This window comes from Rhinatrema bivittatum, chromosome 16 (genome assembly GCF_901001135.1).
Source record: "Rhinatrema bivittatum chromosome 16, aRhiBiv1.1, whole genome shotgun sequence".
NCBI classification, from domain to species: domain Eukaryota; kingdom Metazoa; phylum Chordata; class Amphibia; order Gymnophiona; family Rhinatrematidae; genus Rhinatrema; species Rhinatrema bivittatum.
The window spans coordinates 31,748,902-31,776,649 of record NC_042630.1 but is presented as its reverse complement, the minus strand read 5'-3'; the positions used below and the strand labels follow the sequence as shown (position 1 = coordinate 31,776,649).

At 43.2% G+C, this 27,748-nt stretch overlaps 2 protein-coding genes across 7 annotated transcripts in view; one reads left to right on the top strand and one right to left on the bottom strand.

Annotated features, from left to right (window-relative positions):
• Nucleotides 1-1,432: 1,432 nt before the first annotated feature.
• On the bottom strand, nt 1,433-8,396 carry TXNIP (thioredoxin interacting protein). The gene is made up of 8 exons (XM_029581095.1): nt 7,961-8,396; nt 6,389-6,461; nt 6,128-6,275; nt 5,503-5,605; nt 5,133-5,389; nt 4,622-4,781; nt 4,096-4,247; nt 1,433-3,752 (listed from the first exon to the last, which is right to left on the bottom strand). The coding sequence occupies exons 1-8, from the start codon at nt 8,208-8,210 to the stop codon at nt 3,711-3,713; spliced, it is 1,185 nt and encodes a 394-aa protein (XP_029436955.1). The 5' UTR covers nt 8,211-8,396; the 3' UTR covers nt 1,433-3,710.
• A 315-nt stretch (nt 8,397-8,711) lies between these two features.
• BOLA1 (bolA family member 1) overlaps nt 8,712-27,748 on the top strand; it is a 315,604-nt gene continuing 296,567 nt past the window's right edge. For 4 of the 6 annotated variants that reach the window (XM_029581112.1, XM_029581110.1, XM_029581101.1 and 1 more), the window contains exons 1-2: nt 8,712-8,831; nt 18,529-18,616. The gene's annotated coding sequence lies outside the window, so the exon portion shown is untranslated. Of the gene's footprint in view, nt 8,832-17,475; nt 17,611-18,528; nt 18,617-27,748 lie in introns of those variants that run through there. The other 2 variants (XM_029581103.1, XM_029581104.1) reach the window with 1 other exon arrangement.

Sequence of the window (27,748 nt, the reverse complement as noted above, 5' to 3'; positions counted from 1 at the left end):
ATGTTTTAACTCCTAGCAATGAAAAATGTAACTGAGGCCTTTAAAAAAAAAAAAAAAAAGGAATACACTGCTCACAATAAGAGGCAGGAGATCTGGGTGCTCTTCATTTTTCATACCATGCAGCTTTAATGCATGTGGGTTAAGAGGGAGCAGTCAATTCTTATCTTAGAAGGAAGAGCAAGGTTTTTAGGAAATCCCAAGTGGGTTCATTTTGCATTCTGACAGATTGTAAATACTGACTCGGGATATTATTCAGCTGAAAGTGACACTAAGGTGAGGGGAGAAAAGATCAAATGGGAAACACACGCTGAAGGCAAAGAACTGAGAAGTGGGGGGGGTGAAATCAGAGTGGGGGATGGAAGGTGGGAAACACAGACCTACAAAAAGATAGCACCTTGCTTTGGTGAAACTATTGGACTTTATTGGGGAAGATTACTCGGCACCATGAATGGATTCTGTACAAAGGCCAGCATCACCTTTAACAAGGTAAGCTATGGAGGAAGGAGCAAGTTAGTATTAGCTCTCCAGTCCCATCAGGGTTTGAAGGAAAATCGTGTTTAACATTGCGGAGGTCCCTATGGCAATAGTAAGTTGGGTCAATTAATTATGGTATTTTTATGTCTGAGGTGCAAGCCCCGTCAATTCTTCACCCCTGTCTGGAAGCAGCACCGAAGAAGAATGGGTTGGGTGTTGTGATTGGTTGATGCTGTGCGTGATGGCCCAATCAAATCCAGATCTAGGTGAACCTAGGTAAGATTATATATAAGGATTTATTACAGGATGCTGCACTGCACCCTCATGTTAGTTTCAAGGAGACCTACTTAGCACAACATTTTTTTTCCTGAAAATGTCACCCAGGAAAAAAATATTTTCACTGGAAAAAAAAAAATTTGTACTAAACTATTCCAATATACGAACACCTTTTCTTTTTACCATGGCCAGCCACTGCTTTCATCTCATGATTTCGCTCTGAAGGAATTCCAGGACGAAGCACCTGAGCTGGTCCGGCCTACACAAGATTATTCTGGGGGGGTGGGGGGGGGAGGGATAAGATGTGGTGCTTAAGAGATCAGCTTAAATTTGGGGTTGCTAGAGCTGGCCAGGGTGCAGATTTTCTAAAGGTGGACAGAGGACAATGGAAACTTAGAAGGTAAACAATTTGAAATAAGTTTCTTCTCCATCGTGCAGGGCTTTTTGTGGCCCTCATTTGCTGAAGGACATTCAGAAGTAGACTCAAAAAGCAGTCTGACTTGGTTCAAGGAGGTGAAAGACTGATCCAGCCAGTTTTCCTTGCTCTCCTGCAGACCAGGCAAGAGGCAGGAGTAGCTGTGCCCAAAAAGTAACCACCACCATCGTTCGTAAGCTTCGATCTCCACAAAAACATTTGTACCGAATAGAGAGAGTGAAAAAACCCCACAAGTTTTGCTTTTTATTTAAAACCTTTATTTACCAAAACAATTTGCCCCCTCATGGGTGGGGGGAGGCAATCACAGTAGAAAATATAATAAAATTTGAACACAAATATATATATAAAAATAGCAACAAAAACCTTACTTTACATTCTGAAAAAAGGCAGCTGTAGGCATTGAAGAGGCTTGCTCAGTACAATACAGCTAACACTTACATATGCAGTGCTCAGTTACAGTACAAAATGAAATACATAGAAAAGTGCATTGATCATGTTGGAGACTCCCCAAACTCACAAGAGCACAAAAACTCCGCTCAAACTCCCGACAGCACGGGCCAGTTCTAAGTGGGAAGTGGTTCCTGACCACCTGTTATCAGGATCATACCAGACCTCAAACCTTTGGGAAGCAGGAAGATTTGTTTAATATATTTTGGCAACATTGGAGAAAAGGCTGTGGTCTGCCGGCCCCTGAAAGTCTTTCAGAATCTAATAGGCAAAGGGCATGGGGACTAGCAAAACTGCCAAGGATCCCAGACAAGTGCTCAACAGATTATGTCCCTTCTTTTTTCCTGGCCTCAAAACAATAGATGAAAATGCGTGCAAGCATATGCCTGCTTTTCAAATCTGTTTCTCTTCTCCCTCCACCAGATTAAATAAAACAAACAAGGGCCAGCCCAACGGGGTAGTGTGGCACACTGACATGGAGGACCTGCGCTAAAATTGCCCCAGCTCCGATTTTCTTCTGCTCCCTGGTTCAGCTGGAATTGGAGACAGCACTCACAGTTCCTGAGGAGTGAGGGAGTCCCACTGATTACACGGTCATGCTCAGTGGCTGGATTCATGACCCATGACTGGTTAGTGAGTTGAAAAGAGGTTATAAAAAGGGGGAAAAAATATCACCCCCCCTCAGGTGACCACAACGGAAGGCTTATAAAACACCATAGCCCAATGGAAAGTGCTAGGCCAACCCCCTCCCCCCCCCCCCCCCACAAAAAAAAACCAACCCAAAAGGTGATCTTGTCTGGTTTATCATGATGAAGAGGAAGACTTGAAATGGAATTCCAACAAAAAGCAATGAAGAAAGATTGGCAATTCTGTTCTCAAGTTAACTAAGCTTAAAACTGTTGGAAAAAATAAAAATACTTGCAATATGAAACAAACATCTGTAAGTGCTACAAGGTAAAAATCACATAACACTGGTTTCTGAATCAACAGCAGCAAAGGCCAGAAAGGGGATCATCTTGGATGCGTCCTAGACTAGGAGACCCAACAGCCACCAGGAACGTGGGAGGTCATTGGCTGCCTGCTGCTTTCACCCCCAGTGCATTCGGGTGAAAGAGGTCCTCACGTGAAGGACTTCCAACACCCACTGGCGTGGAAAAGTGCAAGGGAAGACGGACAGAGGTCCACTCCAACCTAGCGCCATTAGAAGAACAGAGAGACGTTCAAAGAAGTGCAGATGCAGTCACCACTGCAGGAACAGCTGCTCTCTAAGCAGGGGAAGAAATGCTGAAGGCTTGTTTCCACCTCTGCTTAAAGACGCAGCCAGTTTGTGCAGCGCCGGTCTCTCCGTCTCATCACTTTGACCATCCCCTCCCATCACCCTTGCCTTTGATTTTTTTTTTTTTTGTTTTTAATTATCTTCCTGCCCTCCCCCTTCAGTGGAATGCTAGCAGGCTGGAGAGATTTTTTTCAGAGCCCCTAATATAAAAGGGGTCAGTGCAAGAGAGAAATATAGTTCAAAAAAAAGCTACAACACTTATCAGAAGTTCAATTGAAATTTGGAGACACAAACGAGTGATGTCTTCTAAATAAGGAAGAAAAAAAAAAAACCACCTTTCAACTTTCTAGTAGATTTTCAGACTCACAAAGAACTCATTTATCAACCTTTTCATGTTCAACAGAATCTACGGCTCTCTCTAGTTAATATCTACTCAGTCCCATTAGAGCAGATGCTCCTCTAGTTCATCTTCAGAAGGCACTCCCAGGTTCTAAGTACACCGACCGACGGCCGTGCAAGGTGCTCGCTGGGAAGTAGAAAAAGGCTTCTCGGGCACAAACAGAGCCCTGCGGTCCATCCAGAATCTAAATGCGGTAGACTTTGGAAACGGACTTGAAAAGGGAAAGGTCACGGCGCAGCGTGCGTTTCTTCCCCTCGGCCAGCAGCGGGCACAGCTGCCCTGCTGCAGCATTTCCTTTCATGCCCGAACGCAGATTCTCCCTGCGCACTCATCTCAGTGCAAATCATGAAGCCTAGTCCATAGATGGGAAATTAAGGCGGCTGAAGCAGCTGTTTGCTGATTCAGTGAACATTCATGTTCTTGTTGGCGCTGATAGGATCCACCTGTATAAAGCAATAAAAAAAAGAGGTAAGGATTTTGCTACCCCCAAAACACCCTTTTTGCTTTTATTAGATATAAAACATGTAGAAAAGATAAAATGTTAATAGCATCAAGTTGGAACATGCACTGCTGGATCTGTGGAGAAGTCTGTGTTCATGCTGGAGTAGTACTGATAGGGATAAGAGACCCTGAAGAAAACTACTTTGGGAAAAGTAGCAAGTTCTAGATGACTAAAAAACTGGTGTGAAAGTGTAAAAGCACCATGACAATGCTAGGCAGCCTGACATCTGACTGCAGCATACATGGATCAGAGACAGGTCTGCGAGTTCACCCAAAATGTCTCACCTCTGTGTAAGTGGGTGGTGGCATCAGCTTGAACTCTGGAGCATACATGAAAATGGGACTGTCGCAAGCATTGTCCAGGTCATCCAGCAGGGGAGTGGTGGGGCTCTCCAGCCTGTGATCCTCAGGGATAATGTCCAGGTAGCATGGTGGTGCTGTAAAGAGGGAACAAGACAAGTGTGAGCTCCTGGCTTAGCTAATCCTAACAGCTGTATACTAATGAGCTGTTCTAATCTTTAGTACAGAAATTCAAAGCTTTTAAAATACATACGGGCTCCCCCCCCAAAAAAAAAACCCACACCCAGCTTTCTTTCATGGATTCTCTACACTTGTTTCTGTACCTTCAGTGTTTTGCATAAGAAAAAAGGGGCACTACTCTCCATTAACTGTCAAGAGATGACCAACTCATTGCTATAACAGCACTGAAGAACAGAGCTGGTCTCAATAAGTGAACCACACCAGGCCACCTCCCATCATGACTATTGAAACCAGAGAATGAACCCAGATAACCAACGGATTAGGAACCCACCTTCTGGAGTTCCAGGGATGTTGAGATCCACCCAGCTCATCTCAGAGCTGGTCTGGCTAGCCATGCTAGAACTGCGGCTGCTGAAGCCGGAGGAGGTGGTGCCTATGACCAGGGGCAAGTCCAGGATGACCTTTCTGGATCCAGGCACACTGACATAAATCTGTAGAAACAAGTGGGGGAGAGAAATAAAATGCTTAGTTAGGATCACCATATCACACTGCAGTATTTACATCCTCCCTTCAGCTATACAAATCCAAAAAAGATATTTTATTAACTTAGCAAAAACTTGTTTTTCACTGAGGCACAAAGAGCAGGTCCAAGAAGTTGATTGTTACTACTGTTAGCTTATTGTATTTATGTGTTTAGATTTTGTTCATCAAAGAATTAAGTCAACCTAGTATCTGCCTTTGTATGCACTTGGGTTCGGATTAGCTCGTGCCTATTAATGTTTTTTAGACTGACGACAAACCGAGTAATTGTGCTCTGGACGACCTGCAGACAGGATGCTCACCTGTAAGAAGTACTCCACTCTTAGGATATGGCACCCCAGGATGGAGGGCTTGATCTTGGGTACCCGTATACTCTTGCCACGCCAGGAATCAGTCATGCCAGAGATGATGTGGTTCCCTCTCACACGGCACAGCTTCTGGATGAAGACTTTGGTTTCACCGTTAGCCAAGTAAGTGTGCTTGGCTACGATGGCCGCCTTGGGCACTACTATGCGCGAGCAAGTGTTTTCAAAGTCAGCACAGATGCAGATATCGTCTCCTACAAGAGGGCAGAAGAGACGGGTTGATTAGCAGCCCATATGGCACCAGTTTTCATCTGCTCTGTACGTCCCTCTTCCACCTCATAACCCTCAAAGCAGCCAAAGGACCTACCTTCACAGAAGCCTTTTCTGTTAATGCTGGCACGGAGAGAAACGTGCCCATCAGGAATAAACATGCAGGACATCTTCTTATCCTTCTTTGCAGAAACAGGGCACTGTGCATAAAAAGGAATTACAGACTTGTTAGTTTAGGCATCCAAGTAGAGTATTCCATTTCATTCAGCTGGCATCCTTCATTATACCTCTTCATCTTCTGCGCTGTGGTGTTGGATTTCTGTGACCCTTGTGGTCTGTGCCAAGCCAATCGCTACTCAATCTACAGCCTTCTAAGTTTTATATATAAAACTTCATGAACATCTAATATCCTGGCCTATGAACTGCATTCTGGCACTAAATGAGTTTCATTAGTATACAGAGGGTGACCTCTCTATCACTATTGTACCAATTAAAAAAAAAAAAAAAATCTATAGCTACAAGGTACAAGCAGAGCAAAAAAATCCTGAAATCTCACATTCTATTGTCCCTCACTGCTTTAAGCAGCCTACTATATCCCACAGATACAATGTCCTACTCCCACCTTTAGGCTATTACCTTTCCCCAGCGTTGTTGCTAGGTTCCTATTATGAACTACAATCTTTGAAAGCATGCCTTTTATGGGAAGAAGCCTTGACAATTACCATTAGATCTGGAGTGCTCACATCCACAAGGTCCACAACCTCGAAAGGCTTCTTGATTTCCTGAGTGGGTTGGCATGGGCGTGCGAGGAAAGCCTTCACCCAATAGTTCACACAGCCATATTTCCCTTTAAAGGAGGATCCCAAAGGCCTGTAACACAAGAAGTAAATGACAAAAAGTGAGTCAATGGTACACAGATGCTTGAGAGAATCACAATGATCAACACAGGAAAGCCAGAGAAAGCTATTTAGGCCAGTACCCACCCTTGAGGAAGCTCAAAGCCAAACTTGTATTCGTATTTGTTTCCAGGTCTCAAAATTACAGATCCATCCTCATCTGGAAAAGCAAAACAAAACGAAAAGTTTTTACAATGTTTTAGACCTATTCCTCACAGTCACAAATTCTTCCAATTAAAATACATTCTGTAAGTTTGTTTTTAAAGCTCTGCAAATCATGCTTATTTATACTAGTCTTTCACTGTGAAGCTGGTAATAATTTATTGTATTTTTAAATATTTTTACAGTCTAACAGATGTTATCTTCTGGAAAGTACAACCCAATAGATATTTCAATCTATTCCCATTCACCTAGCAAGAGGAAGGGACATGTCACTCTCTGGACCAAAATGTTTTGCCAACAGACAAACATCTAATCCCTCTTGTCCTTCCAAGCCCCTTACACAGGAATTATCCTTCAAAGTTAAGTCCTTGCTAAATGATATCCATTGGCAGGTCCCATTCAGTATAAAGTACCATAAGAACTATACTGACTCCTAACCAGAAAAACTGAACTCAGCAAAACCAAGCCTAACTGCTCATCACTTGATCCCTAAAGCCACATTTGCAGTTAAGTTGTACTTATTTCATATGATGACCTAGGGTATGACAATTACCAATGTTATCACCATCTTCTTTGATATCAATGCATCACGCAATGTTTCCAACACAAGTTGCCTTAACATGGACATTTTTTTCCTCTTTTTTCATGTCTCAAAATATAGGTTTGCAAACATTAGAATTGAAAACTAAGGATTATAAGTTGTACATTGGCAAACAGCTGCTAAATCACTGTTCCGACTGATCTTCCACCAGAATAAATAATTAAGAGTCTTTTTTTTTTAAATAAATAAATATCCTTACTTCATAACAGGCTCACCTAACTGTGCCTCAAACATTTACACCACATACCATTTCCAACTTGTGCATTACCCACAAACTACACCCTAGGCATCTGCAGCAAAGATGTGCAGATAAGAAATACTTTAACATCATGCGTTCAGGAAGCCGCCACGGTATAAATTTTTTATTGTAACAGTACATTTAAATACCCACAACACCATATGAAAGAGTAATTACTAAGGAAGCACACCAGCGAGTCAAAGGCCAGTTTTAGAATGCTAGTCAAGCTCCCGCAACACATCCACATCTGTCCGTCTATCTTTATATATTATGCATCTATTCCCACAGAATATATAAACAGAGCAAATAAAGACCAAAATGAGCCATCCAGCCTGCCCAGTGCTATTTAGGGGTGCAACTATGCAATAGTATAAGATTATCACTATATAAAACAAAAAGTTTCAATACTTAAATACGACTTATGAATTCCAGCTGAAAATAGTCATTAATCCTGGCAAAGGATCTGTATTTATTTCTTTATAGCTGCTATATTGTGGTTACTGTAAAAATAGCAATCACAAGAACCAGAGTTGAACACCCCTGGGAATGCCCAAAAGCAGACCAAGGAGCACCCATAACATATCAGTCACAGGTCAGACAGCACCAATAACTGCTGCAATTAACTAATAAGCACATAAAACATTACAATGGTTCTCACCAGCCGGATGGTCTTCCAGGTGGAGTGTGTCCTCATAGCGCAGGTACTCCATCTCTTGCTTGCACTGATGCGCGGCCTTGGACCACAGTACTTTGGCTACACCGCAGGCCACCAGCTTCACCGTCGTCACCCTGGTGACCTCGGCCACCTCAACCAACACCCGGCCAGTCACCTTCTCGCCGCTACAGTAGACCTTGTCACTCTCGCTGAACAGCAGCTCGAAGTTCTTGATCTTCTTGAAGACCACCATGGTGGCTTGTGTGTGTATGATAAAAATAAACAAAGGCACTGGTCAAGGATGGGCCGCCTTAGGAAAAGGCTTGCCCGGCTACTTTAATAGTGTTTGTAGAGGAAAAATGAGCCTAGACAACTGCTTCTTATGCGAGCTCTTTATTGCCACACGGTGCTTTAAGGCAACCAAAGTGCTTGTAAACATAAAGCGGAAGAGCAGCTACTATATACCCCACACCCTCGCCCAGCTCCTCCCACTTCCGCACCTTCCAGCCACCAATCGTGGCGCTCCTCTTCCTGGTTTCCACGCGCCGCCCGGCGTGATCGGTCGTGCTCGCCTCGTGCACGGCTCGCCGATTGGTCGCTGGACCGACACGCTGGGGCCGCCTGGCCAATGGGAAGGCGGCCTGAAGCGCGTGGACAGGCTGCTGCCGAAAGTGGCGAGGGAGAGGGGGAAAACAACAACAACAAAAAAGTCCTGAGTGACGTAAGGGAGCGACGGCAGTAGCAACCAATGAGGACATCGGCGGGCACGGAAGGCGGGGCTCGGGGGGTTCTTCGGGCGGTTCCCGCTCTAGTTTGCTAGGGCGCGATGCTGGGGCTCCTTCTGCGGTTAAAGATAACGGAGTTTAACAAACAGGTAGTTAAAAATAAGCGTCAGTTACATAAACGGAAAGCGAAAATAAATCTAGGAGTTTTGTATAACAGGCACCGAACGGCCTTGACCAGGACCCGTTCTTCTCATTTTCATTTTATATGTATTTATTTTTTTAATTCCTGTCAGAAACAAAACATCTCTTTCCCCACATGGCTCTTAATTTATGACAGCCTTTCTCACCCCTTGAAAAGTCCCTGAAAAGGTTTGCGGGGAGGGGTAGCAGTGATTCAGTTCTATTTATAGTTTCTGCAAGGGAGTTTTTACCCCGTCACCTTTTCTCCACAACTTGCGCAGTCTTAGAAAAAGGGGGATAACTGAATCTGCACAGGTTTGAAAGTAGGGAGCAGTGGCTTTAATCGTTAAAGGCTTCAATCCTGACAACTGCTCGTTTGCGGCTCTTTCACGCGTTCTTACAAGTATTCATCATTTCTATGGGGCGCCACAAGACTTACGCGGCGCTGTACGTTAGCGAACGCGCCTGCTTTATGGAGTTTACCATCCAGTTAGGACAGACAGAAGTGACTAAGAGAAAAGATTTGAAGTTTCACAAGGTGGGTCAATAGGTGTAGTTCAGTGAAATGGGGGCTATTTTATCTAATTCCATAAGGGTGTAAGAATTCAATGCTTGCCCCAGCCCCACCACCACGACGTTGCCAATACGTTCAGCAAACCCAAGTTATTAGCTGGATAAGTGCCCAACTATTCATTTAGCCGGATAAACTAGTGAGCTATCCGGCAGAATATCTTTGAATCTAAGCTAGAGGTTGGTAGGAAATTCAGGGAGTGGGAGGGAGAGGGTTCCAGGTCAGCAAGGGACATTGTTTTAAACTTTGGAATTTCTGGGGGCAGTGAGAGGGAGATTGGGCTGCCAGGGTATTATTTGTAACTTCAGGCTTCAGAGAGTGGCAGGGAGATTGGGCTGCCACAGAGCTGTTTTTTGTTTTTTTTTAACTTTAGAGTGGAAAGGAGAGAGGGAGGAAAATTGCAGTTGTGGGGGCTTTCCTTGAGAGGAATTAGCCGGCATGTCATGGCCAGCTGGAAGTCTAGGCTGCCAGGTTTTGGCCTTCTAGACTTAGGAACATTTTCTGCCGACCTCAGGCACCTACATTTGTGGCTGAAATTAAGCAGGTGGACTCATAGGTGAGGGACTCAGTATTTTTTTTAAATGCACCCTACACCAAAACTTATTTCAAAGAAACAAAATAGCAAACTGTTTCAAGATGCAGCAGTGCTACCCACAAACAGCAACACAGTGTTGGGCCTCCACTACATAGGGAGAGTAACTTTGTAACATCACTGGTAACTTGCACGACACAAACGAGTTGCACCAGTTTTCAAAGTGAGCTTATGTGCATAAATCCGCTTTGAAAATTATCCCAGCACAACTACATGCGCACAATTACAGCTGCTATTTGGTAAGCAATAGTTTTGCGAAGAGAATTTAGGTGCATACCTTTTAAAATCAAAAAGTATGTGTGTAAGTCCTAACTCTGCCCAGACTCCACCCCGGAACATCTCTCACCTATTTATTTGTTTATTTATAAACCACCTTTTCCACAGTTCAAGGCAGTGTACATCAAAAACTAGCATAAAAATTAAACAATAAGCAAAAAACATTTTCTAAAAGGTTTCTAAAAGGCCATTTCTACAGGTAGAGAATAACTTCCAAACAAATTCGTGCATGGCATATACACACGTGTATAGCTGCAAGCAGATGTACGCAAGAATTTTATAACCCAAGCTAATGGTATATCTATCCTGCAACATATGTATGTATGTTTGCTCACACGTGAATACATGCAGTGCATTGAATGCATGTACTTTTGCTGCCTATTTTCAAAATATATATGCGTACATCTTACACGTGAAAGCATAATAGGATTTACTTGCATAAATCAGCCAGTTTTATTTAAAACATGCACATGTAAATGAAATTAACACATTAACCAATTAATTCACCAGTCCTCCAAGTCATTGAGACCTTCGTGGTTCTTCAGCTTGAACTCCCACCCAGCCAGTAATACACAACAAACAAGTCTAATATCGATTAGGGATGTGCATCGGGTGCCCGATCATTTGCGCTTTCGGGTTTGTGTGGCCGTGGAAAAATCTCGTTTTCCCGCGGATCGGCATTTTTTTTTTTTTTAGTAAAAAATCGTTTTTTGGCTTAGTGCGCCCTAAAAAAAAGTAACAAAAAATAACAAAAATAAACAGGTGAAAAATGATTTTCACAAAAAATCGGGGGTAAAAGTGTTCGTTTCAAGTTTTAGCCGATATATAACGAATTAAGAAATATCGTACGATATTTCAATTCGTTATAAAAACGATTCACATCCCTAATATCGATTATGCCAGATAAGAACATAAGACATGCCATACTGGGTCAGACCAAGGGTCCATCAAGCCCAGCATCCTGTTTCCAACACTGGCCAATCCAAGTCACAAGTACTTGGCAAGTACCCAAACATTAAATAGATTCCAAGCTGATGGGAAGAGGTGTGGCCTTCAGGTAAGATGGCTGCTTGAATCTGAGCTCTGGTGCCCCCAGAGTTAATATTTTGTAATCCCTATCCATCTGGCCGTTTTTGAGTGCCATCTAGGTTTGGAGTATACTAGTCTGAATGGTATATGGCTGCTAAATGAAAAGGTCCCGATTTTTGGCAGTTTTCTTATGTGCTGGCAAGCCCCAACGAGCCCAAGGCCATGGAGGACATTCCACATATCGGAGGGTCAGAGGTGCAATTACCAGATTTCCCAACTTGTGATGAATTCCAACAATGGTTTTGCAAATTACGTAAGGCTATGATCTCTGATTTCAAGGAGGAAATGGCGGATGTCTGCCAATGGGTGGGTGAGTGCGACATGCGATTGGAGGCTCACGCCGATACGTTAAAGACTTTACAAGATTGATGTGAGCAAATAACTCTGGATTTTGCCGATCTCCACGCTAAGCTGGAGGATTTGGAGAATCGGAATCGCCGCTGTAATTTGCGATTCCATGGAGTACCGGAGTCGTCGGAGTATAAAGACTGCCGCAAAGTGTTGCAAAAAATATGTGCTTTCGTTTTGAGCCAGGCTATATCGTGTGAGTCTCTTCTTTCAACAGTGCAGGTGGAAATTGAGAAAGCGTGTCGATCCTTGGGCCCGAAGATGGGGAATAGGCCCCAAGATATTGTGGCCTATTTTCTTCGGTTCCTGATTAAAGAGCAAGTTTTGGCGGTGACCAGAAAACAACAAATATGGTTGTGGGAATCACACCCGATCGCGATGTTTGCAGATCTTTCTCTGATAACTATGAAGAAGAGACTGGATTTTAGAGCTGTGACAACTGCCCTGCGCAAAGAGGAATTTCGATAAAGGTGACTGTTCCCTGTGGGTCTAGCCATAACGATTAATGGTACTACTTCCAAGGCCAAGACTAGCAGAAGCAGAGGCCAACTTAGCTACAGTGGGAGTTGCAGTCAAATCCCTGTCAATGTCTAAAATGCTGGCTACCTTGTCTAAAGATGAAGTTCTCCGCTGGTAAAGAGTAGTGAAGGGAGGTTGCAGGCTTAGGCGGCATTCTGGAGACCCATTATCATTGAAAAACAGTGGGAAAGGCTGATGTGCCTGATATATAAAGTGCTTGTCCCTTTTTGTTTCTCAGTGGCAAGTTTCTTTCAGGGCCAGAATGTTGGATATTTGCTGTTAATATGATCAGGTGACTTTTAGATGTTAAAAGTTGCAGGGAATTCTCATGCTTGTTGTTCAAGCTAATTTTTCTTTCATGGGGGGGGGCGGGGGCTCTCGGGAGCCTATTGTTAGAGCTCAGTTTTACATCTCATTTTTTCAGTTGCTTATCATGTACTCTTTCATATTTGTTTTCATGTCTTCTAGGGTTTACTAGCAGGCAGTGTGGGGAAGGGATGGGGGTTTTTGGGTTGGGGGATATTTTGGCAAATCAGGGTGAACTTGGGTTATTAGGGTGGTTATTCAAAAAAGGGAAGCTGGGGTATTTTGGGAGGGTTTCCATTGGTTCGGGAAAGGGTGGAGGAACGGGGCATTACTTTTTTTTGGCCAATTCTTTCTTTAGATGGCTGATTTTAAAATTCTGGCCCTGAATGTAAGGGGACTGAATGTTCTTCGCAAGCAGCAGCTTCTCAGAGCTGATCTTTTAGGAGATGGGGCATCCATAGTGCTTTTGCAAGAAACGCATTTAATTGTTCAAACTGTTTATTAAAGGTGAATGCAACAGTATAAGCGACAAGCAGTTACTCTTACGCTCGCCACACATTCATCAATAAACGCATCCCTCTAAACCCTGGTAGCAACCCCCCCTCCACCCCCATTTGACAAGGCAAAAATGCATTAAAAAAAAAAGGTATGAACATTTATTGCGCTAGCATGTTTTCCCTGTTCAGATTTTTGCTGCCGCTTCTCCTTCAAAGTATGCTTGTGTGGGGATCCTGTTTCACAAGGATTTTAAGGGTTTGATTGTTAAAAGTGTTGCTGTCCCTTCTGGGAGGTTTCTGCTGGTTCAGTTTCAGTTAGAAGAGGAACTACGGTATATTCACTGATGAATGTTTATGCTCCCAACGAGGAGCAGGAAAATTTCTTTTCTGCTCTCAATACTTTTTTGTTGTCTGAAGGGGAGGACTTGCTGATTATCGCAGGGGATTTTAATATAACCATATGTACTAGCTTGGATAATTCAAGGGGGAGTGATTCAGGTTCTGAGAAAGATAGGGCATCTTTTAAAATGTCAATAAAGCAATGGAACCTGATTGATGCGTGGCGTCATCTTTTTCCAAGGTCAAGGAATTACTCCTTTTATTCCGTGCCCCATCACTCTTACTCTAGGATCAACTTCTTTTAGTGGACAAATTTTTGCTTTCCCGACTTTCCCAAACAGAGATCGGCCACATCTCTTGGTCAGACCATGCCCCAGTATGGTTGACTTTGCGTTATCCCAGCCAGGGGGAGGGTGGGCGGTTTTGGAAGCTGAACGTTTCCCTTTTGGGGGATGAATCCTTTTCTTTTCAAATTTTGCAAGATATTAGGGAGTTCCTTGTTATTAATGATGCAGATGATATCCAGCCCTCTCTCCTTTGGGGTAATTTAAAAGCAGTCTTAAGGGGGAGGCTGATAACTAGGGTGACGTTTGTTAAGAAACAGAAACTAGCAATGAAAACACAATTGATAGAGGAGCTTTTGTGTCTGGAAAAGAGGCATAAAGATACTTTATCTGAGTCTGTCCTTAGATGAATACTGCAGGTGAGAGATAAATTACAAGCACTGGAGATTGATCAGATAGCATCTCATATGCAGCAGGTTCAGTAGGAGCATTTTGAGTGGGGTAATAAGCTAGCCGTCTGTTGGCCCGTAGGCTCAAAAAGTGGGAGTCTCAACAAGTGGTCACCAAGATTAAATCTGATAAGGGGGAGATGCTTTTGTCTCCTAAGGAGATCCACTACCAGTTTACTCTTTTTTATGGTAATTTATATACGGCGGACTCTTCTATATTTGAGGATCGGATCAACCAGTACTTGTCTGTCTGAGGAGGAACGTCAATTCTTTGATGCTGAAATCACTTCCTTTGAGATTTCTCAGGTGATCAAAGATCTCAAGGTGAATAAAGCCCCAGGTTTAGAAGGTTTTACTGTCCTTTTTTATAAAAAATTTTCTTCAGCGTTTATCCCTATTCTTCTGAGGTGGTATAACTCATTGCACATGGGTAACCCAATATTCCCAGGGTCCAATGTTGCTGGGATAACTATTCTTGCCAAACCAGGAAGGATCCAACTTTATGTGGGTCTTACCGACCCATCTCACTGCTTAACGTAGAGTTAAAGATTTTAGCTAAAGTCTTGACCAACCGTTTGAATAGGATAATGGCTTGTGTTGTACATCCTGATCAGTCGGGATTCATCCCCGGTCGAATGATTGCTGATAACGTGCACAAAATTATAGATTTGATTTGGTGGGTTAAGCACAAGCGGATCCCTGTAGTTTTACTATCTGTGGTCATTGAGAAAGCATTTGACTTGGTACACTGGCCTTTTCTGTTTCGGGTTTCAGAGAAAATGAATTTTGGGTCATTTTTTCCTAATTATTTAGGTCAACTATATTCTGATCCCAAGGCCTGTGTTAAAGTCAACGGTTCTTAGTCTTCCTTTTTTCCGATACAGTGTGGGACAAGGCAGGGTTGCCCTTTGTCCCCACTATTGTTTGCTTTGTTTTTAGAGCCACTAGCAATCTCTGTTCGGAGATTTCTGGGGTACATGTGGGGGATGGGGAGTTTAAATTATCTCTCTTTGCTGATGATGATCTGTTTCTCCTGACAAACCCGATTTTCTCTTTACAGGAAGTAGTTGCTGCTATGAGTACTTTTAGCGGGGTTTCGGGCTTTAAGTTAAACATAGAAAAATCTGAACTATTAAATCTTACTGTTCCTTCTGAACAGTTGCCACTTTTGAAACGTGGGTTCTCTTTTCAATGGGCTAGAAAGAGCATTAAGTATTTGGGTATTCGGATTAGCAGCTCTTTAGATGAGTTATTTGTGTTAAACTACTCCTGCTTTTAATGACTGTATTTCCTGATCTAGATCTTTGGTCTTGCCCTGCGTTTTCCTGGTTGGGAAGAATAGTGTCTATTAAAATGAACATAGTGCCGCAGCTAGATTATTTTTCAGTCTCTCCCTATTCATACCTCTACTGCTTTGTTGAAGGGCTGGCAACGCCGATTTTTTGCATTTATTTGGAAACGCAAACCTCCGCGTAGAGCCTGTAAGGTTATGTATAGTCATAAACTGCAGGGCGGATTGGGAGCACCCAACATAAATTGGTATTACACGGCAGCGCAGCTTTGTGATATCTGTGACTGGCAAGCAGTGGGTATGACTGGAGCAGGCTATGGTGGGGGGAACTCCTCTATGGGCGTTGATTTGGCAGCGGTGTTCTGCTTGGCTGCCTCTCCAGTGTATGCCTCTAACGGTTAGCACTACATTGAAGGTTTGGTGACAATGGAAGATTAAGTTGGCGGGCTCCCGCAGATAGCTTTAAATTACAATTCTTCTTTCCCAGCTGGACAGTTTTGCTTTCATTTTAGACATTGGGTGTCCTCTTTTGGGGAGTTCAGGGTTATGTTACTTTCCAGGAGATAAATTTGGGAAAGGGTAGGGGAAAATCTTTCATTTTCTCCAGATAAGACACTTTTTGGTTTCGGAAAGGGTGGGGGTTGAATTTATCCCAGGGGAAAACTCAATTTGAGCATTGGTGCAACCAGGCTGGTCACATGAAAGGGGTGATCTCTCATCTTTATCGATTCCTTAATCAGAACTTCTGTTGAAAACCGACCTTTGCTATGGCCTGGAAGCGTGATTTGGGGCGGATGTTATCAGAGGAGGATTGAGACCAGATTTCTTTTTGAGTACGAAATGGAGTTCCATCTCTGCGTCTTCATAAGGCTTTTCCTGATCAGATAGACCTTTGTTGGAGGGGGTGTGGTAAAAGGGGATCTTTTTTTCACATGTGGTGGATGTGCCCACGGGTACAGGGGTTTTGGGCTGCAGTTTTTTCTTTTGCTCATAAATTGCTGGGCAAGCCTGTCAGTCCTCCTTCTGAATCTGTTTTACTGAATTGGTCCGTGGACTCGGATGTACATAAGGGGGCTTTGTTCTATCAGATTATGTTATCAGCCTGGTGTGTATTGGCCCACAAATGGATTCTTTCCAGCGGAAAAGGTTTGTTGTTGATCGTGCATCATTAAAATCTTTCAAGTATCTGAAGGTCTGTATCATATCTCCTCTGTTCTTCCTCTCCTCCAGGGTATACATGTTTAGGTCCTTCAACCTCGTCTAATAAGTCATTTGATGGAGACCTCCCACCAATTTGGTTGTCCTTCTCTGGACTGCCTCCAGCATGTTTTTGTCCCTTATGAGATACAGTCTCCAGAACTGAACACAGTACTACAGGTGAGGCCAAACCAAGGACCTGTACAAGGGGATTATCACTTCCTTTTTCTTACTAGATATTCCTCTCTCTATGCATCTCCTCCTATCCCATGATTTGGTCTTGATTAGAAGAGCGAGATGGCAGGACAAAAAAATATTTTACCCATGGTAGGGGTGGAATCAGAGGAAAAAGCCAATATATACAAAAGATATCGTTTAAACATAGAACACAGATTTTCACCCACTACTCTAGGGAAATTCAACAAATGTAGATTCAAATAATGCAGTTTATTTTCTGTATATTCGTATTTTCTATTCAGGACGTTACAATCTTGAATAATTGAAGCTTGCGCTCTTTTAGAAGATTGAATAACCCCCTCCACTTCTTTAATTCTTCCCGATAATTTTTGATACTGAGAGATACAGTTCTTAGAAATATTCTCAACTTGATGGGAAACAGCAGTTACCTTAAGATCACAAGAGGTGATCATTTTCCCAGGATTAACAATAAGATCCCACAAAGAGTCTAAGGTTATGACTGCCAGTTTCTCTGGAGAAAGGAAGACCCCGCTGGACTGAAGATTCGGAAAAGATAAACAAATTTCATCTTCAGACGCGATTGAAACCGTACCCTGTCCAGGTACTCCAGAATTGCTTCCAGACGATAGCGGAAGCACTTGCACGAGAGTTCCAAATGCCGCTGCTCCCTCTTTCCCGGCGGCGGACTTGACCTCACTGGGAACCACTGCCGATGACTCAGCCATGGAACCTCGTACCTCCGGAGGCAGCCAGTCATCTAAGGGGCTGAGAGATGTTTCATCCACGGCTGAGGTAAGCTCTCCAACGCCAGCCTCAGCAAGGGGAACCGAAACCTCTTCCGGGACAGGGTGCAGGCACTGTCGGTGGTAAAGCTGCCCTGAAGGAGGAGTAGGCTCCAAGGGGAAAAGCCAAACTCTTCCTTTATGCTTGGAAGGCAAAATAGCACTTTCTAAGCGGCAGAAGCAAATGTTAGAGGCAAAAAGAAGAAGTGAAGCAACAACAGGGCAGCGAACAGGCTTGCGATCAGGTTGCCATCTTGACTCCACCTCCCCCATATATGCTAAATTTTAGAAGGGTAACATTTTTAAAAAATGTACTCCTTGTACGTGTAAATGGCCCTTTGAAAATGATCCTCAAAGTTACTGCTATTCAGTTGTTTTCACATTTTGCTTTCCAGTGTGAAACATAAAATGTGGCATTCTGATTTCAGCTTTATCTTTCAATTTAATGTTGTTCATTTAATTCTAAATGGATGGAATTAGCTTTGTAAAATTTGTACTCTTGGCAAGCTGAAATAATCCAGCTATTTCTCTGCACAGTTTACCAGACAGAGGCATTTCTCAGGCTTATAAAGAAAGATGTCCCAGAGAACAGAAACCATTCTGATATAAAATTAAATGCAGAGTAAAATACTGGGTATTTTGAGAAAACTCCTCCAGATTGTGGTTGTAATACAGAAATGACTTATATCGTTTGATAAGACCTAGTTGTGCATTATTTGATCATTGTAGTGCGATTAAGTATAGGAAGAGCAACCAAAAATATACTTCTTCTGAGAAACAAAAGAAAAGGGAGGTGATGAGGGTTTAGTTTTAACTGTTGGGTGAAATTCGGCTTGTTATTTTTAACAGCATTTTTGCTAAAGCTGCTGTTTTTTCCAAGCCAAACTTCAGTTTGTCTGTGAATGACAGGGTGTTTTGTTCTCCCTAGATTTCTTTCTTCTTGCTGTGACCCCTGTCTTTTGCTGCCTGGAAGTAAACATTCCCTGGATGCCAAGAAAAGTGTGCTGTGATCCAAGGTATGCTTCGGAGATCCAATTCCTTTAGTGTTTTGTGCCAGCACGCTTTGCCCCTTGACTCTTGGCCTGAATTCAGCCAGGGTGCTTGACTTAACTTGCTTTTGGGGAGAGATAACAACGGGTTTGGCTGGAAAACCAGAGTAGGGTCTTAATTGCACATGTTTCTTGTGCCACCATGTGTTTTTGACTTTCAAAGGCACTATGGAAAGAAGCTGTGAGATGCCTCTACCTCAAGATACAATGCGCTTTATAAAGGATGCACTGTTTCCCTTAAAAGGCTTACTGGAGAATCAGATATTCTGTGAGCACATGCAAATATTTATATCTGCCCTAGTCAGAGGAATGCAGGACTTGAGAACTTGTTTCTGTTTATCCTGTTTGGAAGAGAGCGTGCTCGTGAAATTAACCAGCCCCTAAATTAAGAAGGCATTGCAGTTAAAAGTACTGGAGTACATTTTTGTAGGGGTTTTGCACATAAAAATAACATATACCCACATAAGTAGCATGTACTCACAGATATGCTATTTTAAAACATTGAAAGTACACGCATATTTTCCATTTTATATGTACATTTTACCTATGGAAAAAGGAGTGGGTTGGAGCATTCTGGGGTGGGGTTCAGAAGTACACATGGTAGTTGCTTTTTTGTAAGAAATATAGACATATATATTACCAAACTTGTTCGTACACTTTTACACCTGCTAATTGACATACAAGAGAAACTGGACTTGTCTGTTGGCTGCAGTTTTTAGGTGGGAAGTCTAGATGTGGGGTGAAGTACTAGGTGAACTGAAGATGGATTAAGTGAACTGGCAGAGATATTAACGAACTGGTAAATTCAAGTACATGCGCAAATAAGTATTTTCAAAATGGATAACTGTCAAACAAATGATAACTGTCAAACAAATGGATAACTGTCAAACAAATGCATGCAGTAGCATATACGTGCGTATGTGACCATGAGCAGCTGTACTTAAATATTTTATAACCAGTTTGTATGATATCTCAGATTAATGGGGCTTAGCAGGTTTTGTTCTGCGGGGATATTCACGTAGTGAGAATCCTCCAGCAGCCAGTCGCGAAGAACTCTTAAGTTCCCTGCTAGGTTATATAAACCTAGATCCGGGGCACCCAATCCTCCCTGCCGCCAATTCCCCTTTACACATGCATGTTTTAAAATTGGCCAACTTGCGCAAGGAAGTCTTACTTTACTTTCGCATACAAAATATGCACGCATATATTTTTTAAATAGGAAAAATACATGCGTTCAATGCATTGATTTATGTAGGTTCAATGCATTGCATGTATTAAGAACATAAGAAATTGCCATGCTGGGTCAGACCAAGGGTCCATCAAGCCCAGCATCCTGTTTCCAACAGAGACCAAACCAGGCCACAAGAATCTGGCAATTACCCAAACACTAAGAAGATCCCATGCTACTGAAGCAATTAATAGCAGTGGCTATTCCCTAAGTATAATTGATTAATAGCCGTTAATGGACTTCTCCTCCAAGAACTTATCCAAACCTTTTTTGAACCCAGCTACACTAACTGCACTAACTACATCCTCTGGCAACAAATTCCAGAGCTTTATTGTGCGTTGAGTGAAAAAGAATTTTTTCCGATTAGTCTTAAATGTGTTACTTGATAACTTCATGGAATGCCCCCTAGTCCTTCTATTATTCGAAAGCGTAAATAACCAAGTCACATCTACTCGTTCAAGACCTCTCATGATCTTAAAGACCTCTATCATATCCCCCCTCAGCTGTCTCTTCTCCAAGCTGAACAGCCCTAACCTCTTCAGCCTTTCCTATGCGTGTATGCTGTGGGGTAGAGATGCTCATATAACACGTGTATATGCCGTACAGGTGAAGGCAGATAAATTAGTGTTATTGGACTCGCTGAGGATCCTCGTAGCCCCTAGTCTGACAGCTTGGTCTGCCCACATGAAGAGGTTAGCCTTACCGCAGTCGAGCACCTACTTATTACCCCTGGCCGGTAATCCTGATTTCATACCATGGAAGTGAGAGGCTGGATATCCCGGGGAATGGTTCAGCTGGGGCACGCACTGGATGGAGCAGGGCACATACACCCATTGCAAGAACTTACCACACTATATGGGGCAATTGGGGCCCCGGAGTTCTCTCTTACTTACAGCTGAAACATTATGTATACTCTCACTCAGAGGGGGGTACGTAGCCCCTCAATCTTTCATGCACTCGAAGAAATGTTCCAGTTCAGTAAAGCGAGGGCACCATCCCTCTCCTACTACAGAACCTTAAGGGTAAAAGGGAGGATGGATCCTAGTCAACTGGTGGCAGATAGATGGAATAAGGACGGGGTATTCCAGGTTACTGATGTAATGATTCGGCATGGTTTTCGTGCCATAGCGAGCGTATCCCCTAACCAATACTTTCGTGAAATGCAATATAAATTTCTCTGGCGGGCTTACATTTCTACTCCTTTAGCATGTCACTCAAACTTGGTGCCTACCGATACCTGTGGGAAATGTCACTGAGTCATCAGCTGTCTTTCACATCTGTTTTGGGGATGCCAATTGATCCGACATTATAGATTTCAGATAGCTAGCTACCTGGCAGACTTGTTGGATATCAGTATCCCCATGTCCCCCTCTCTTTTACTGTTTGATAATCTAGCTACCTTGGGTCTACGGGGTGTGGGCCCACGTCTATTCCTCCGGAAAGCCAGCTATGTGGGAAAGAAAGTTATTCTGCTTCACTGGAAGGATGCAATGCCTCCCTCTTTCTGGCAATGGCGCAACCACCTCCATAAGATGTTAAAAATGGACAGCCTGACCTCATGAACATCACCGCCGGCAGTTTCTACTCATCTGGGCCTCTTATCTTCAGTCACTCCCACATCAGGCGAGAAGCCTGATGTTAAACAAATTGGTCACGGCTTTTAGGCACAGGACTTGTTGCAGTGCCTCCTGATTACGAACTGGTTAATGGATTCCTCTTGGGGGGGGAGTGAGGCTGGGGAAGGGGGGATGGGGGGGACGGGAAGCGGTGGATATCTAAAAATGTTGTACACTCCACAGCCGGTCTGAATGGGTGCCCAGTCCTTCTCCAGGTCACCGAAACCTTCCTGGTTCTTCAGCCTGACCTCCCATCGACTCAGCACCACACAATAAACATATTAGTATCATGCCAGATAATTACGTAGCAGATGTAAAATTATGAGAGTAAGTTAGCAAATGTACGCATGTGGTGTCTTTTAAAATAGCAACTTACACGCATAATTATCAGCCCCACCCCGGATCACTCCTACACTGCACCTTTTCTATGCGCATATATGTGCGCACAAAAGTGAAAATACACATGTATTTTCAACTTTTTAAAGAGTTGATGCATTACACACACATATGCTAAGTTGTACTTGCAAAGCTCTTTGAAAATTCAAATTCATAAGAATATAAATAATGTACTGGGTCAGACCAGATTCATTGAGCCCAGGATCCTGTCTCTGACAGTGGCCAGTTAAGACTCCTCAGTGCTGAACATTTTGGCGGCCTCAGAAAAAAACAGTTGAAGAAAATGTATGAGACTCCTACAACATGTAAGTGTGGAAAATGCTTAGGGCTTGAGGGTACAGTGGTCAGCAGATCCAGACTTTCTGATCTGTGGTTTATATTGCATGCCGTTTACAGATTCCCATATTGCTGCCCTCTGGTGATTCTATAGGATGGGGATAATGCACTGAGGCGTATAACATGTGGCTGGTTGGCAGCTACAGCAAATCTACTTTCATTAGGAAGCCAGTCAAAGCTTTCAGTTGCTGGAATTATGATTGCTGCCTTTCCAAGCCACGGCTAAATACACTTTTATTAAGAAAAGTACTGGCACCATTTTGCATTTCATGCCATTTTTCCTGGTCTGCGTTGTTAAACTTTTATTTATTAATTTAGATTGTTATTTCTTGCTGAGTTGTTTAGACAGTGATCAGTGCTGTTAATGTTATCACATGGGGCCATCTACTGGTGGTATTTATATTACAGCTTAACTAGTTCTCTGAACCATTGTAGTTAAATAAAATAAAAAACAAAAACACCACTTACTAATTCTCTTTAGGAGGAAGGTGCCCTCTCATTTATACAAAAATAATCTGCTTTTGTTTTGCAAATCTCTGTTGTAAAAACATTCAGATGAGCTTGGCAGAGTCTTTGTTTTTTTAAGATAGAAATTATTTTTTGTTTATTTAAAAAGAATAAAGTGCTACAGTTGCTTTACTCTGGTGATTGAACCACTGTGGAGTAGCATAGAGAATAGAGATTCATTTGGCCTAGAAAACCAGAATCAAAGGTCTTCTGAGTCTAGACCTTTATAGGATCCCTGGTAGCAGGGTGATTTGAAGCAGTTTTCACAGCTTAAGTGACATTCATTGGAGAAGTAGCAGGTTAAATTTCACTCTCTCTCCCTGAAAACATTAGTAAGTTCGTGAAGACATCTGAAGTTTTGGAAACATCACATTTCTATGGTGTAAAATCACATTTTCAGTTTTCATTATCATAAGTGTCAGATCATCAGATCAAGGATTTGGATTTTCAGAAAGCATGTGACAAAGTCCCCCATGAAAGACCCCATAGGAAATTACAAAGTCATGGGATAGGAGGCAGTAACTGGTTAGAAAGGCCGGAACCAGAAGGTAGGACTAAATGGTCAGTTTTCCAAATGGAGAAAGGTTGTTAGTGGAGTACCACAGGGATTGATACTAGGTTCTGCACTACTTAACATATTCATAAATGATCTGGAAAAGGGAATGATGAGTGATCAGATTTACAGATTACAAAATTATTCAAATTTGTTAAAAGTTCGTTGCGGTTTGCAACGAACTGTAGAAGGACGTCGGGAGACTGGGCAACTGAATAGCAGATTACATTTTTTTGTGGAAAAATGCTAAGTGATGCATGTAGGGAAAAATAATTCCAACTACAGGTACATGATGCTGGGTTCTGTTTTGAGAGTTACTGCCTGTGAAAAGGACCTTGGAGTCCCCATGGACGATGTGTTGAAACCCTTAGCTCAGTGTGCAGCAGCAGTCAAAAAAGCAAATAGAAGCTTAGAAATGATCTGAAAAGGAATGGAGAATAAAGCAGAAAATATTATATTGCCTCTGTATTGAGTCATGGTGTGACCACATCTTAAGTATTGTGTGAGTTCTGGTCTCCCCATTTCAAGAAAGACCTAGCAAACTGGTGCTCCCTCCAAGGAGTGACCAGGTGTGTATATAGCACAAAGAAAAAATGTATGTGAGTGACCATGTAAAACCTGTAAGCGATGCTTTGAAATGTATGAGCAATCGCTCATGCGCCCAGCTTAGAGGGAGCAGAACTAGAAAGGTGACAAAAGTGGTAAAGGGGATGAAACTGCTCTCTTACAATCGGGCCGATACAGTAAAGTGTGCTTCGGCGGAGCGCACTGTTAGCCCGCGTTTGGCCGAGCGTTTTCGACGCGCTATTTTTACCCCTTATAGAGTAAGGGGTAAAAGCGCATCGAAAATGTGCCCTGAAACTAATAGCACCCGCAACATGCAAATGCATGTTGATGACCCTATTAGTTAATCCCGTGCGATTCAGAAAATAAAATTTGCAGCCAAGCCGCACATTTTACTTTCAAAAATTTACTCCTGCTGGCACCATGGAAGTGTACAGAAAAGCAGAAAAAACTGCTTTTCTGTACACCCTCTGACTTAATATCATAGCGATATTAAGTCGGAGGCTCCAGAAATAAAAAACATTTAAAATAAAAAAAAAAACATTTAAAAATCTGCCTGCGGGTTGGAAGATGGATGCTCAATTTTGCCGGCGTCCGTTTTCCGAATAAATAAATAAAATTTGCAGCCAAGCCGCACATTTTACTTTCAAAAATTTACTCCTGCTGGCACCATGGAAGTGTACAGAAAAGCAGAAAAAACTGCTTTTCTGTACACCCTCTGACTTAATATCATAGCGATATTAAGTCGGAGGCTCCAGAAATAAAAAACATTTAAAATAAAAAAAAAAACATTTAAAAATCTGCCTGCGGGTTGGAAGATGGATGCTCAATTTTGCCGGCGTCCGTTTTCCGAATAAATAAATAAAATTTGCAGCCAAGCCGCACATTTTACTTTCAAAAATTTACTCCTGCTGGCACCATGGAAGTGTACAGAAAAGCAGAAAAAACTGCTTTTCTGTACACCCTCTGACTTAATATCATAGCGATATTAAGTCGGAGGCTCCATAAATAAAAAACATTTAAAATAAAAAAAAAAAACATTTAAAAATCTGCCTGCGGGTTGGAAGATGGATGCTCAATTTTGCCGGCGTCCGTTTTCCGAACCTGTGGCTGTCAGCGGGTTCGAGAACCGACGCCAGTAAAATTGAGCGTTGGCTGTCAAACCCGCTGACAGCCGCTGCTTCTGTCAAAAAGGAGGCACTAAGGACGCGCTAGTGTCCCTAGCACCTCCTTTTACTGCGGGCCCTCATTTACATAAATGTATTTACTGGATCGCGCGCCCAGGAGAGTGGCCTGGGCACGCGCCGGGAGAGCAGGCGCTTGCCTGCTCTCCCGTGAAGTTTTCTGTATTTGCCTGAATGAGAGGCTACATAGGCTGGGGCTCTTCAGCTTGGAAAAGAGACAGCTGAAAAGGAACATGTTAAAAGTTATATAACATTTTGAATGGGATGAACAAGTACATAAATGATGGTTATTTACCTTTTCAGTTAATACTAAAACAAAGGGATACACCGTGAAACTAATAATCAGCAGATTTAAAACAGATCTTAGAAGGTACTTTTTCATTTGGTGCACTATCAAGTTGTGGAATTTGTTGCCAGAGGATGTGATGGAGGTGACTAGCATAGTGGGGTTTAAAAGAGGTTTGGGCAAGTTCCTGGAGGAAAAGTCAATAACACATAATTAGCTGGGTAGGTAAAGAAAGCTTTTGTTATCCCTGGGAATTAGATCAACTTTATGGGATCTGCCAGGTGCTTGTGACCTGGATTGGCCACTGTTAGAGACAGGATGCTGGGCTCGATGGCACTTGATCTGACCCAGCATGGCAATTCATTTTGTTCTTGACGCCATACTACTTATCATTTGGCTGCTGTTGAGTTACCAAGTCATCAGAAACATATGAAACTGATTGGCAAAATATTTCACTTCAGTCAAATCAACGTGGCATCTACTCCTGTGGCTTACATTGCTCACAGACCCTCAGATGTTTATATGGAAGGTGCACTGTCTGGGTGTGGTTGCCAGATGGTGCCATAAACAGGTGGGCATTTTCTTTCAGCCATCACTTTTTTTTTAAATTCCAATCTTGCAATGCATTCTGGGATTTGCTATCCTGCTTTCCTTTTTATAATTCGGGTTTTATGTGGTGCCAGAGGGGTATGCAGCACTCTGGAATACAGGGATGCAGAGAATGAGGAACTCAAGTCAAATAGGTGCAATGAAGTGAAAAAAGCTTGCAGTCTGGAAGGAAAGTGAAATCTAATAAAGATGACAGCTGTGGGGAGGACAAGGGGTTTGGTAAACAAATGAAACCTCCAGAGTGCATTGCAGTGAGAGCTGAAAAGGTTAGAAACTACCCTGGTGTTCCTGGAGTTAGATTAGTGGTTTCTTCCCAAAAGGAGTGGTGGATGCCCCAGAATGTATGGGTCTAATACAGAGGATCTTTAGTGGTGGGGAAGTGAGAATAAAGCTAGAGTTCAAGTTGGATCCCCAAATCTTTTAAGAGAAGATCCACATAGAACATTTGAAATCATTAGGGAAGGGTGTTCCCTCGACGTTTGAAAGGGGAGGGACATATTTGGTCCTTCGGATGATTTGGAATGCTAGTGAAGGCAGGGGCACGGTTCCCAGGGCAGATAGATTTATTTGAGGTTGGCAACCCTGCCCCCGTCCTTACCTCTTCCCCAGCATCTAGCCCCAGTGGAGTAGTGGGAGGTAAAGGTAGATGAGTGGATGACTTGGGTGTGCATAGCAAGTCTCACATCCCCTTCCTACCTTTCCCCTTCCTCGTACTTCCATCTTCCCCCTTCTCCTTACATCCTCTACCTCCTCTCCTCTTTTCTCTTCCCATCACTTTACTCACTTCCACTTCATTCTGTACAGCAGGAACACCAGTGCCAGTGGGGGGTTGTTTTTGCTGTGCTGCTTCTTCTCCATGGTTCCTTGTACTTCTCGGTATGATATGGGTCTCAATGGCAATCACTGACAGCTGCGAGAGCTCACAGAAGCACTCCCCCTGCATATCTCTGCCTTTGGTTTCTCCATTCTCTCATATGCAGTAGCTTCAGTGGCACTAGGACCTGTTTTTTTCCTTCCAAGTTCAATAAGGTCACTGAAACTGCTGCTTGCACTCTTCTCTACTTTCCCAAGGGAAGTTGTTCAGAATTGCTCCTGCCAGCACTTGTTGCCTTTGTGTTGCCTCGGATTCTCTTCTTGCTGGCGGGGCCTGAGGTAAACCTCACCAGCCTTGTTACCTGTGTGCCACCATGCAAGAAGCAAACAAAAACTTCTGTGGCCTGCATCCAGCAGCAGGAAATAAAAGCACAGTGGGCCGGAAAAACAAGCTCTGCAAGCCATAGTTCAGGGATCCCTGATCTAGAGTATTGCAGCAGATGGTGAAAATAGACGACCTGGGCCTTGCAGCCTTTTTGTTTGATATTTTACAGATAATTTTCCCAATCCATAATATATCAGGCTTGGTAGTGTGTCCGTCAGTGCTCGCGCATGTTCCCCAGCCCGCCGATAGATGGCGCAGGTGGCTCAAACACGCCGTACAGCGGCCATGTCACAACACCAGCTACAAGAGGTACTCCTGGGGGAATTCAGCGCTACCGCGGAATGCAGATTTTGCACAGAATTCCGCCTTCCCACAGGTTTCCTCCCTCACCTCGCCGATTTCCTCCCTCGCTGGAAGACTATTCAAAACTGGAAGGACAGCAGCCATCGCGGGACAGGCAGAAAATAGCAGAAGAGACCCTGGCATGCTGCGTCCCGCGGCACACGCTCCGTTCGTGGCGAAGATGAAGGCCCGGTGTGCCGTTCGCAACGAAAAGGAAAGGCCCCCATGTGCCGCGATCGGTGCGCCCGGGCCTTCATCTTTACCGTGAATGGAGCGTGTG

Bases quoted from the DNA above. Each gene is read 5' to 3' on its own strand.
- TXNIP (XM_029581095.1), bottom strand. From the start codon at position 8,210: ATGGTGGTCTTCAAGAAGATCAAGAACTTCGAGCTGCTGTTCAGCGAG. The intron at 6,462-7,960 runs GTGAGAACCATT...TTGCTTTTCCAG, and splicing joins CCTGGAAGACCATCCGGCTG to ATGAGGATGGATCTGTAATT. The intron at 6,276-6,388 runs GTGGGTACTGGC...CTTGTGTTACAG, and splicing joins GGCTTTGAGCTTCCTCAAGG to GCCTTTGGGATCCTCCTTTA.